Genomic DNA, 12974 nt, shown 5'->3' with positions numbered 1-12974 from the left:
GATCCTCAGTTTACTCATCTGTGAAACACAGTTGTTGCTATCCATCCCCGCCTCCTTAGCAGACTTCTTTTCATGGTCTGAAGTGTAAAATATCGACAATCATTTTCAATTGTGTTTCAACAAATGTTTATTGCACATTTACTGTGTCATACATATTGTTACAATTTCAGTCTTCACACTAACCCTTTGAGGTAGATATTATTATTATTATTTTTTTTTTTTGTGGTACGCGGGCCTCTCACTGCTGTGGCCTCTCTCGTTGCGGGGCACAGGCTCCAGACGCGCAGGCTCAGCGGCCATGGCTCACAGGCCCAGCCGCTCCGCGGCATGTGGGATCTTCCCGGACTGGGGCACGAACCCATGTCCCCTGCATCGGCAGGCGGACTCTCAACCACTGCGCCACCAGGGAAGCCCGAGGTAAATATTATTGATCCTCATTTTACAGATGAAGGAGCTGAGGCTCAGGGAAAGCATGTGACTTAACAGCTACGCCTTGGGGGCAAGTTGCAGAGACTAGGTCTGCACCCGGTGTTTCTGTATTCTTTCCACCGACTCCACTGCCTGAGCCTCCTGTTGGTGTCAGTTACCCGCGACTAGACCATGCCCTACATCTGAGGCCTCCTCCTCGGCCTTAGTCCCCCAGAGCATTTACCTCTGCTGCAGATAAGCAGCGGGGATTTTTTTTGGAGACAGTGTTTGCACATGATCTTGGCTGCACCTGCTACTGAGATAACACTTTGAGAAAAATCCAGCATGTCACTCTCTTCATTTTTTAAGAAAGACTAGGGAGAGGAGGTGTCAAGTTTAATCTCTGAATCTTTACAGGCACTTTTATTTTTACAGGTTTGGAAACTAGAGGGATCCTTGAGGGAAAACCAAGGGATGAATTTTGGGTCCCAAATCCCTGACTCAGGAGCCTCCCTCAGGGCCCAGTTAGTCCTTAGCGCTGAGGTCAGGCTCAAGCCCAGCCAGGGGGAGCCGCTCACCCGCACTCTTTAAAGATGTCCGGGTAGTGCCGGAACAGCACCGGCGGGTCCCGGTCACCTCGGACTGGGGCCCGAGGCACAGCCCGGATTCCGGGCCTCCGGCCCCGCCGGCCCCCAGAGCAGGAGCGGTGGATCCACTGGTGCGCTTCCACGGCAAACTTCCTCTTGAAGCGCATGCCACACTCAGGGCAGGGGAAGGGCCGCTCACCCGAATGCATGCGCCGGTGGCTGACAAGCAGCGAGGGATAGGTGAAGCGGCGGCCGCAGTCTGCACACACGTGGCGCCGCTGGCTGGCCTGAGCATCTACACTGGGCACCAGGGCCGGGGGCTGCGCACCTGCGCTCTGGTCACAGGCAGCTTTGCTGGGTGGCTCTGCTCTTGCCGAGGTTTTGCTGATGGTTGAGTCAAGGTTGTTTTTAACCAGCTCTTCAGGCCTCTCCTTCCTAGGAGTCTTTTCGGATCCTTTGGCTCCTGGCCCTGTCTTGGGTTCCTCTTCCCTTTTGTTTGGGGCATCTCCTAGGAAACAGGAATCAAGTTACATTTTAAAACACATTCGCTTATATCGTTTCAGGTTATAGGATGCTTTTACTTAAGGAAGTGCCAGAAAAGTACTGCCCAGTGATTAACACACAGGCTCTAAAGGATGGTAAACAGGGGTCAAATCTCTTAAGAGCGACTTATCTGGGCCTTGCTTCCTCATGTGTCAAACGGGAATCATAATGGTTTCTTTAGTTCACAAGTTTGTTGGGAGGATTAAATGAGTAAAAGCATCTTAAGTACTTAGTAAATGCTCAGTAAGCAATAGCAGTACTTCCCTGGTGGCGCAGTGGTTAAGAATCCGCCTGCCAATGCAGGGGACAAGGGTTCCATCCCTGGTCAGGGAAGATCCCACATGCCGGAGCAACTAAGCCTGTGCGCTACAACTACCAAGCCTGCGCTCTAAAGCCTGCGCGCCGCAACTACTGAGCCCGTGTGCTGCAACTACTGAGCCCACGTGCCCCAGCTACTGAAGCCCGCACACCTAGAGCCCCTGCTCCGCAACAAGAGAAGCCACAGCGATGAGAAGCCCACACACCGCAAGGAAAAGTAGCCCCCCGCTTGCTGCAAATAAAGGAAGCCCGCGCGCAGCAATTAAAACCCAATGCAGCCTAAATCAATAAATAAGCAGTAGCTATTATTATGGTGGTTTCTCATTTTTTTGCAGGGTTAAGACATTTACAGAGGAGTAAAGATATTTGCTCAAGATCACTCTGCTGAGGGATGGTGAAAGGAGAAGAGCCAAGTTGTCAATTACTGGCCAATTACTGCTTTGCCTTGTTTGAGAATGTGAAAGGCAGACCTGAAGCTGCTTTCATTCTTAGGGGATTTTAGTTGTCCCTGAAAAGGGGAGAATGAACAGCGCTTCTCCCAGAGGGAGTCTCAGACTTGGGCTCCTGATTATCTTACTCTGGTCTCAACTTGACTACTGTACCAAATTCTGAAAAATTTGTATCAGGTCTGACTCTTTTCCTTCTCCCGTATCCAACATCTGTTGACTCTTTCATTCCTTTAGGGATGCTGGAGGTGGCGATCTGAAAGAAAACACTGCTAGACAGGAAGCCCTGGAATACTGGGGCTGGGGGAAACTTGGGACCATCCCTCACCTCTCAGAGCTCCTCCCAGGCTTTCCCCCTCCTCAGGATCCTGGGCGGCGGGGCTCCAAGCCTCACTCTCCTGTTCCATCCAAGAGATGAGGGCTGGTTTGGGGCCTGGGAATCCTGGGAGAGAACAGGGATCACAGTGCTGGCCTGAGAGGCTGCCCTGGGAAGATGGCATCCCCCTGTCAGGGTGAGGTCACCTCCTCAGAATTTAGGATCAACCTGGACAGGGTCTGCAGTGCTCCTGCCTGAAGCAAGCGGATGCGAGATGGAAGGACTCTCGAGAGGGTACCTTAAGCGCTGGGGATGGGAGGTGGCTGGTGTCGTTGGTGGAATAGTGCGGGATTAGGCCTCACAATCCTCCGGGTCCTCATGTCATCTCCCCTGTGAACCCCAGTGAAGGAGCAGGCGAACTCTGACCCGGAGCCTCACCGAGCGCATCCAGGTGGCCGTAGGTCTCCCGCATCACGTCCCGGTACAGGGCCCTCTGCGCGGGCCGCAGACACCCCCACTCCTCCGGGGAGAAGTACACGGCCACATCCGCGAAGCTCATGGCCGCAGGCTTCTTGCAACCAAGCCCGGTCTCCCCTGGTCTCAGCACCAGGAGCGGGGCCGGGGGCGGCGCCATGTGGCCTCCAGCCCAGAGCAGCGGCCGCCTGCTCCCCGCGCCTGGCCTCAGCTCTCGTCGTCCACAGGAAGGGCTCCCGAGCCTGGGGCCCCGCCCAGTCTTGGCCTCCGAACTCAGCCGAAGGGAACCGAAGTAGCAGGGTTGGCTGTTTGGGATTCGGTATTCTGATGGGGACAAATAAACACCCTCGGTGTTTAGTCACTTCCTGGCAGCTTGGACACACACACCCGGGTTAAGGGACCCGTAAGGTGCCTTCAGAAAATATGGCGACATCCAGGCTTCAGTTGTCACTGGCTGCTCTTAAGGGCGCCGTCCCTTGACCGTATCAAACATGGCGCTGGTCTGGCTTTTCATTGTCCACTTGACCTTAAATACAATGGCCGTGCAGGTAAGTTTTAACGGGTGGGAGCTGAGGGGAGCTTTCCTGCCATCAAGAAAGATGGACGTGCCCGCGGCTTCCAGCACTCCCGCTGGCCGCGTTGCACGCCGGTGATTGGCCGCGACAGCAGGAAGCGGCTGTGCCGCGACGCGGGACTGGCGGGGCGTTTTCACGCGGAACTCTCTGTAGGCGGGATCTGGAACCCAGCAACGATCTCGGCGTTTGTGGAGCTCGGGACTTTGAACTCGATGGTCTCTTTCTGCGCGTCCCGGCAGCGGGATCCGCAAGCCGGTCTCTGGCCCCTGCGGGAAGACGCACACACCTGGCCAAACCCTGGGGGCAGCCGAGGTAGAGATCAGGTACACGTTTACACTTGGGTGCACAGCTGCGGAGCCGACCCGACGCCTTGCACCGGCAGTTCCGCTCGCTCATTTTCTGGACTGGAGCCGCCGGCAGAAGGAAGGTGCTTGGTGAGGCTGGAATTGGAATGGAGAAGTTTTAAATTACTTTTTAAGTTTTTCCAAAATAATTAACGTACGTGGTTTTTAAAAAAGTAATACAAAAGGTTTGTAATGAAAAAGGCAGCCTCGCTACCCATTCCCCCTGTTCCGTAGAGGCAACTACTTTAAACTTTTTTTTTTTTTTTTTTTTTTTTTTTGCGGTACGCGGGCCTCTCACTGACGTGGCCTCTCCCGTTGCGGAGCACAGGCCCCGGACGCGCAGGCTCAGCGGCCATGGCTCACGGGCCCAGCCGCTTCGCGGCATGTGGGATCCTCCCGGAACGGGGCACGAACCCGCGTCCCCTGCACCGGCAGGCGCACTCTCAATCACTGCACCACCAGGGAAGCCCCTCAACTTTTTATTAACTTGAATTATATTGTACATACAGTAAAATGCACGGATCTTCAGTGTGAAATCCGTTGAGCTTTGACAAATGTATGCCATCACCCAAAACAAGATGTAGGACATTGGTATCACCCATGTTTCCTTTCCAATCAATACATACTTTTCTATTGTGATATATTGCATAAAATTTTAACCATTTTTAAGTTTTTAATTCAGTAGCATTAATTACATTCACAATGTTGTGCGACCATCACTAGTGTCATTTTCCAAAACATTTTCATCCTCACAAAAGAAAACCTGGAACCTGTTAAACAGTCCTTCCCCATTCCTTTCTTCCCCCCACCCCAGCCCCCTCCCCCCCCCCCGTAACTTCCAATCTGCTTTTTCTCTTGGATTTTTTTTTTTTTTTTTTTTTTTTGCGGTACGCGGGTCTCTCACTGTTGTGGTCTCTCCCGTTGCGGAGCACAGGCTCCGGACGCGCAGGCCCAGCGGCCATGGCTCGTGGGCCCAGCCGCTCCGCGGCATGTGGGATCCTCCCAGACCGGGGCACGAACCCGTGTCCCCCTGCATCGGCAGGCGGAATCTCAACCACTGCGCCACCAGGAAGCCCCCTTTTCTTAAAAATTGTGGTAAAATATACATAACATAAAAGTTATCATTTTAACCTCTTTTAAAAAATCATTTTAACCATTTTTAAGTTCAGTGGTATTAAGTACATTCACAGTGTATGCAACCATCACCACCATCCACTCCAGAAATTTTTCATCTTCCTAAACTGATTCAATACACTTCACTCTTAGCCATTTCTTCTGGAGCTTTCGTTTTAAAATACACTTTTTTTAAAATTGCTTTTTCTTGGTATACTCATTTTAGACACTATGGGCACCCTGCTATGATACTTGATACTTAATTTCTAGCCCCATTCCCTTGACCTCTTTACAACATACTTAATGCAATAAATTATTTATTTATGGCTGTATTGGGTCTTTGTTGCTGCATGCGGGCTTTCTCTAGTTGTGGCGAGCAGGTGCTACTCTTCATTGCGGTGCGTGGGCTTCTCATTGCAGTGGCTTCTTTTGTTGTGGAGCACAGGCTCTAGGCGCGCAGGCTCAGTAGTTGTGGCTCGCGGGCTCTAGAGCACAGGTTCAGTAGTTGTGGCGCACGGGCTTAGTTGCTCCGCGGCATGTGGGAATCTTCCCAGACCAGGGCTCGAACCCGTGTTCCCTGCATTGGCAGGCAGATTCTTAACCACTGCGCCACCAGGAAAGCCCATTGCAATACATTATTGTAAATAGCATTTCCTATATATGCTATTATTATACTTCCTTTCTTGTCAACTGTTTGCTTTTCTTCAATTTTATAATTGTCTTTTCTCCTTGTGCTATCTGCTGTGCTTTTTTAAGTTGTTGCAAATCACCAAGGGGAGCATCAAATCTCAAATCCCCATTTTTTTTTCCTGGGAAATCTCCCTCCTTGGGCCCTCAGCCCTCTCTCCAAAACAGACTGGGCCTCAGCTGTCATCCAGGGTCTTCCCTCCCTGCCCTTGGGTTGTATCCTCTGCTTCCTAGACTCAGTGTCTTCCTATTTTTGAGTTGAGAGGGGTCATCTCAATGGCTTGCATTGGACTGACTACAGGTGCTAGATGTTTTCACTCCCACCTTTGGAATATTTCTGCAGTCAGGCAGGATGCAGACTCTAGTTGCTAAGCGTGGGGCCGGTCACTGGAGATAACAGACGGATGAGATCTACCAGGTGTCTGTTGGCAGCAGCCCACAGTCTGGTCTTGTAACAATTCCTTGCTTGCCCTCCTGCCTGCCCTACATGCCGAATCTCCCCTTTGTGTTCAGAAATGTTCTTTGCTGATCATGCTAGTGCCTTTTCAGTCTTTATATTTTCTGGCCTTGTCCTTGCTGTTTTTCACCAGAAATACTTTCTGGCTTTAAGTGTGACTTCTGCTGATTTTGCCTCAACAATTATGTGTTTATTTTAAAACATTTTGAGTTCTGGAGGTAATTCACTGTGTGAACAGTGTAGAAATGGGAGTAAGGAAAAAAACAGATCCTCAGAAATAAGTATCCTTTTAAACAGGGAATCAGGGGCTTCCCTGGTGGTGCAGTGGTTAAGAATCCGCCTGCCAATGCAGGGCACACGGGTTTGAGCCCTGGTCCGGGAAGATCCCACATGCCGCGGAGCAACTAAGCTTGTGCACAACTACTGAGCCGCGTGCCTAGAGCCCGTGCTCTGCAACGAGAAGCCACCGCGATGATAAGCCTGCGCATTGCAATGAAGAGTAGCCCCTGCTCGCTGCAACGAGAAAGCCCGTGCACAGCAACAAAGACCCAATGCAGACAAAAATAAATAAATTAATTAATTAAAAAAACAAAACAGGGAATGAACTTTATGTAAAGAGAAGCTATAAAGCATTTCACTTGGACCAAAAAATACTTCTGTTTATTCAGGTACTATGTTGTAAATCATTTCTCTTTGCACTAGGGATGGAGAAAACATAAGAAGATGGAGCTAAGTACACTTGGCTGTTAACCATCAGATTGCAACGTTCAAGACTAAAACTGTTTGCTCATAAGTGGTTGGTGTCATGTTTTTCCTGCCAATCATTATAAAAATACAAAAATGATGCTTTCAAATTGCTTTATTGCCCAACAAACTGTAAATGTTTGTTGAAGAATCTTGATCAGATAATTATGAGAAATTAGGAAACACGCAGGAGGTCATTATAGTTCATAAATTTTACTTGTCAGTTTACATCTGAATAATGTAATAATATAATATGCTTAAGGCCACACAGCTAGTGGGGACTGAGCTGAACCTGGAATCCAGGTCTACCAATTCAGGAGAGGCTATGTAGTGAAGTAAAAATAACCCTCAGTTCCCATTAATAATCATCTTTGGAACCCAGGTATTTGGAGAAGTAGTCTTTTGGTCAAGAGATATTTGAGCCACCTATCACCACTCCTGACATAGACATGCTTAGTCCCCCCCCCCACCTCCTTGCTTTTATCCCTTCAGGAGTTTCCTGTTCTAAAGTAGGGCTAGCAAATCTAAATAGGTCAGAAAGACCTCTCAACTGCTGACACATACAAACATTACAGTAAGAATTAAGTCGGAAGATAACTATGCCTTCATTTCAACTCTAATCACAAGTAATATACTCCTTCTTTAAAAAAAAAAAAAATTCCCCAGCATCATATTTCCAGCTGCTGTGGCCCAAGAATACATCTTTACTCAAAAGATGCAAAATCCAGGAAACATGCAAATATCTGGGGAAAAAAAAGCACATTGCAATTACTAGTTCATAAAAATTTGGAGAAAAAACCCTTTAAGCTCGCTAAGTTTGATACCTTTGTGCACTATGTGCAGAGCAAGTGTGGGGCAGGAGAGTTCCTCACCTGAAGCCACTGTCCTCTTAACGGCCACCTCTAAGTCTTCAAGACCAAACAATGCCAACAGAGGCTTGACACCACATGTGTGTCCTTGCTAGCTACTTGACCTGCTCTGGGTAAAAGACAGAATCCTTGGATGAGCTTCCCCAGTGCGGACAGGCCCGAAGCGTGCCCTCTATTCCAGGGAGCACCAGCTCCTTTAATAGGCTCTTATATCTAGGGTACTCCGTCTCTGAGGAGCGGGAGAGATACAGTCCAGAAAGCAGAATGCACTAAGGGAGAAAATAATCCAGAAAGAAAAGCCAGTTAGGTGAATGGTTTTCAGTGAAGTAACCTCAAGTGGGACTTGGAAGAGGGACCAGGAGCCTCAGCCCAAGAACTGAACACTAGTCGCGGGTGGCTGAAGGTGCACCAGAACCAGAACTGGAACGTGCCTTCCTAAGAGATGGTAGCAACGTGGCCCCAAGAGTGCTACCAGTCTCAATTTAGCTGTTCTGTTAAGCCCTTTGTGCAGATCAGGTGCAGGGAAACACGGAGGGGCTGTGGACTGGGCAGTGTGTGCTGAGGCTCCGAGTGGGGGAGGAGGTTCTCCAAGGTCACAACCTGGGGTTTGAAGTGAAGGACCTTTCCCTCGTTTCTGCTCACAGCTGCAGAGATCTGGATCCTGGGCCTCTGGGCTCCACGCCTCCACCTCTCTTTCCACCTAAAAGATAAAATTGGGTTTGGGGCCTGAAAATCCTCACAAACACTGGGCTCGGCTGAGAACCCGAGAAGAGAACTGAGGGCGCTTGCTCGGTGCTCCACACTTCCAGCCCATCGCCCCTGGGCGCATCAGTCCCCGCTTCCCACAGATTACTGGGTCCTGGCTGGGCCGCCGGACCTCACCGAGCGCGCCCAGGAAGCCATAGGTCTCCCGCGTCACGTCCCGGTTCAGGGCCTTCTGCGCGGGCCGCAGACACCCCCACTCCTCCGGGGAGAAGTACACGGCCACATCCGACAAACCTCACGGCCCCTGGGCTGCTTTCCCTCGTCCGCCCGGTCCCGGCCTCCCCAGGCACATCCGCCACCGGGAACCGGACCGGGGGCGGCGCCATGGGAAACCCTTCTGTGCTTCGCAGAGAGGCTTCCGGAAAATGTGGAAACGCAATTACCTGTTTCCGGCCTTCCTTGGAAAACGTCCTGAAGGCCCACAGTCCTGCCCTTAACTAAGATGGTGCCCCTCCGGCCTCAACATCCCTCGCCTTTCTTATCTGCCCTTCCATGCCAAGGGGCAAATCGGAAGGGAGGTTGGACTCCACGGCGTAACCGTAGAGAGATAGCGTGCGTTGATTGGACAGCGCCGGTCGCTAGGGGAAGAAGGAAGGCTCTGATTGGTCTTTCCGGAGCGGTCTGTTTGAAAGGCCGAGAGTGAAGTAGCGGCAGATCCGAAGGTGGCCGGCGGTGCAGGATTTCTCTTGATCTGGCTTTTCTGGGTCGGCATCTAAGAGAGAGGTTCCAACGGAGTAAAGGTACTCATTTCTGCTACTCTCATGAGACCTCTTATGGGCAGGTCCGGGGCTTGGAGGTGAGTAAAAGCCCAAGGGCAAGACTGAGGCGGGTTCTGGAGGTAAGGGAGTGAGCTCTGGTACTCGGGCAGGGCTAGCCCGTGGGCTGTGGAAATGCGTTCCTACCCAGTATTTGATCTGGCCCGTGCTCCAAGGTCACAGATGTCTCCCCTTTTACAGACAATGAAACTGAGTGACGGGGCAGGTGACAGCTCACGGGGCAGCAGAGCCGGATTCAGAGTCATCTGGCTCCCGTTTCGGTTGAACTTAGGTTCAATTAAGTGCTTAGGGTAGCGCCTTGCACAAAGTACTCAATAAATAGGAGCTTATAGTTGTTATTGTAATTATAACACTATCTAGACCCTGCCTCAATCAGAAAACCTGTGTCAAATTACAGCTCATAAATGAATAATAACACTGAGGAATGAGTCAGATCATCTCTTAAGATTTATTTCAATTCTGGATCAAGGTGGTGGAGTGGGAAGGTCCTGAGCTCACCTCCTTCCAGGACACACCAAAACTACAACTACATATAGAACAACTGTCTCTGAGAACTGACCTGAAGACTAGCACAACAGATTTTCTACAACTAAGGATATAAGGAAAAGGCCACATCGAGAAAGGTAGGAAGGGCAGAGTCCTGGTCTAGTGAGAACCTCCCCCACTCCCGTGGGACAACCCACAAGCAGGAGGGATATCACAACCGCAAAGGTCCCCCCTGAGGAGCAAGGGGTCCATGTCCCACATCAGGCTCCCCAGCCTGGGAGACCTGCACCGGGAAGCCAAGCCCCCATAACATCTGGCTTTGAAAACCAGCAGGGCTTACATCTGGGAGAGCCCGAGGGCCGTGGGAAAGGGAAGACACTCAATTATTAAAGGACTCTCGCAGAAACTCACTTGCTCCAAGTCCTAGCACAGAGGCAGCAGCTTGAAAAGCGCCCGGGTCATACAAGAAGGAGATTCATTGACTAATTTCAGGGCATGCACCGGAGGGGCAGGGATCTGGTGGAATTTTCTCTGGGGATGGAAGCACTGGCAGACGTCATTTGTTTTTACTTTCTTTCCACGTAGCTGGCCTGGTGCTGGTGAGCACTATTTCTATCACTCTCCATCAGCCTAGCTAACACCACGCGCCCTGCCCCTGCTTTCCCCTGAGGACCCAGGGGACCAACCTCACCCACCAGCACACCTGCAACATTTGCTGCCCAACCGCAACAGGAGGGCACATGCAGCCCACACAGGGGATACCCCTGGAGCACCTGGCTCTGTTGATCGGGGGAGATTGCACCACTGAGCCCACAGGACACCTCCTATGTAAGGCCACTCTTTCAAGACTGGGAGATGAAGCTGATTTACATAGAAATGAACACAGAGGGTTAGGCAAAATGAAGAAACTACAGAATATCTTCAGAAGGGAAGAACAAGACAAAACCTCAGAAAAAGAACTAAACAAAGTGGAGACAAGCAGTTTATCAGATAAAGAATTCAAAGTAACTGTCATAAAAATGCGCATCGAACTCAGGAGAAAAGTGGATGAATCCGGAGAGGTAATCTGTGAGGAAATCATCAAAGGGCTAGAAGATCTGAAAAACGAAGATTTAAAACTTTTGAATTTATTAACTGAAATGAAAAATACACTCGTGGAAAGCAGCAGGAAATCAGAGAATGCAAAAAAACCAAAACAGACCAGTGATCTGGAAGACAAATGGAAGTTGCCCAATCAGAAGTTGCCCAATCAGAAGTTGCCCAAAAAGGGGGACTTCGCTGGTTAAGACTCTGTGCTCCCAATGTAGGGGGCCCAGGTTCAATCCCTGGTCAGGGAGCTAGATCCTGCATGCTGCAACTAAGACCCGGAGCAGCCAAATAAATAAATAAATATTAAAAAAAAAAAAAGGAATCCCCAAAAAACAAGAATAGGGTCCCCACCGCGGGTCCCAGCAGCTCCAGTGTGGGGGAGAGTGGCAGCAGCCAGACAGCCCAGCTTCGAGAAGGCTCTTGGCAGTCTGGCTGGCACACCAGGGAAGTCCCTATTTACTCTCTTTTAGATCCTTTTCCCATATAGGCCATTACAGAGTATTGAGTAGAGTTCCCTGTGCTATACAGTAGGTCCTTATTAGTTACCTATTTTATATATAATAGTATGTATATGTCCATCCCAATCTCCCAATTTATCCCTCCCCCCCAATCCCCCTGGTAACCATAAGTTTGTTTTCTACATCTGTGACTCTATTTCTGTTTTGTAAATAAGTTCATTTGTACCATTTTTTTAGATTCCATATATAAGCGCTATCATATGATATTTGTGTTTCTCTGTCTGATTTACTTCACTCAGTATGACAGTCTGTAGGTCCATCCATGTTGCTGCTGTAAATGCTTTTTTTTAAGAGGTGAAGTCATTTGCTGGTTGTTTATTTTTTGGTACAATCAGAAAGTAGTGGGATATTGAATATGGGAGGTTCTGATTGTCTTGGGTGTCAGCTTAACATTCCATAGATGGGGTAGCTTTTCTATCCTATAATACAAAGCATACTAAATGGCAATTGGAGTCAATTGTACATTTAATGTCTTGAACACTTTTTATATATTTATTTTATTTATTTTCCTTTTTTTTTTTATTGGCTGCGTTGGGTCTTAGTTGTGGCACACAGGATCTTCGTTGAGGCATGCAGGATCTTTCTCATTACAGCGTGCGGTCTACTTGGGCTTCTCTCTAGTTGTGGCATGTGGGTTTTCTCTCTCTAGTTGTGGAGGATGGGCTCCAGGGCACGTGGGCCCTGTAGTTTGCGGCACGCAAGCTCTCTAGTTGAGGCGCAAGAGCTCAGTAGTTGTGGCATGCGGGCTTATTTGCCCCATGGCACATGGGATCTTAGTTCCCCGACCAGGGATCGAACCCGCATCCCCTGCGTTAGAAGGCGGATTATTTACCACTGGACCACCAGAGAGGTCCCTTGAACACTTTAAATTACTTCTCTTCCCTTGTTGTTTTTGGTAGAATTGTTTCCTAAAGCAAACCACTCCTTGATCTTGGCTCTCCTGGTCAGAATTTTGTGCACTCTGTAACATCGTTGGTCCTGGTAGTCCAGTTTTCCTAATAACTTTGCTGATGTGCTATGAATGATTGAAAACTTGAGTATGTAGTGTATACGATATTAAATTGTGAATTTAGTGGGACTTAGGATGTAACAGCATATCAACATTTGAAGATATGGGTACTTGATATCCTGTTAAGGGAATTTGCCTCCAAATTTTAAGCTGGAAAGGCACTGGAATAACTGTTCAGAAAAGAATCATGGGGGACTTCCCTGGTGTTCCAGTGGGTAAGACTGCGCTCCCAATGCAGGGGGCCTGGGTTCGATTCCTGGTGGGGGAACTAGATCCTGCATACATGCTGCAACTAAGAAGTCCTCATGCCACAACTAAGAGTCCACATGCCTCAACTAAGCCCTGGCACAGCCTAAGTAAATTAATTAATAAATTTAAAAAAAGAAAAGAAAAGAATCATGGGAATTTCCTGGCTGTCCAGTCGGTTAGGACTCTGTCTTTCCACTGTAG

General features: G+C 49.4%; 1 protein-coding gene and 1 long non-coding RNA gene across 4 annotated transcripts in view; both read right to left on the bottom strand.

Moving 5' to 3' along the window:
* Positions 1 to 798: 798 nt before the first annotated feature.
* LOC137206532 (zinc finger protein 689) overlaps positions 799 to 12974 on the bottom strand; it is a 32029-nt gene continuing 19853 nt past the window's right edge. The window contains exons 5-8 of the mRNA XM_067705230.1: positions 3574 to 3933; positions 3057 to 3450; positions 2631 to 2744; positions 799 to 1503 (exon numbers count right to left, since the gene is read on the bottom strand). Of these exons, the coding sequence (XP_067561331.1) occupies positions 983 to 1503; positions 2631 to 2744; positions 3057 to 3450; positions 3574 to 3933 (1389 nt within the window). The 3' untranslated portion in view covers positions 799 to 982. The remainder of the gene's footprint in view (positions 1504 to 2630; positions 2745 to 3056; positions 3451 to 3573; positions 3934 to 12974) is intronic.
* Positions 3981 to 9016, bottom strand: LOC137206916 (uncharacterized). Of its 3 annotated transcripts, XR_010934860.1 has the most exons (3): positions 8881 to 9016; positions 6968 to 8581; positions 3981 to 4097 (listed from the first exon to the last, which is right to left on the bottom strand). It is a non-coding gene; the product is annotated as an uncharacterized lncRNA (long non-coding RNA). The 3 variants fall into 3 exon arrangements; XR_010934862.1 differs by lacking the exon at positions 3981 to 4097 and having other exon boundaries at positions 7113 to 8581; positions 8759 to 9007; XR_010934861.1 differs by lacking the exon at positions 3981 to 4097 and having other exon boundaries at positions 7113 to 8581; positions 8764 to 9007.

Source organism: Pseudorca crassidens, chromosome 15 (genome assembly GCF_039906515.1).
Source record: "Pseudorca crassidens isolate mPseCra1 chromosome 15, mPseCra1.hap1, whole genome shotgun sequence".
In the NCBI taxonomy this organism is placed as follows: Eukaryota; Metazoa; Chordata; class Mammalia; order Artiodactyla; family Delphinidae; genus Pseudorca; species Pseudorca crassidens.
Note: the sequence above shows the minus strand (reverse complement) of the source record. Positions and strands in the feature narration are given on the sequence as shown.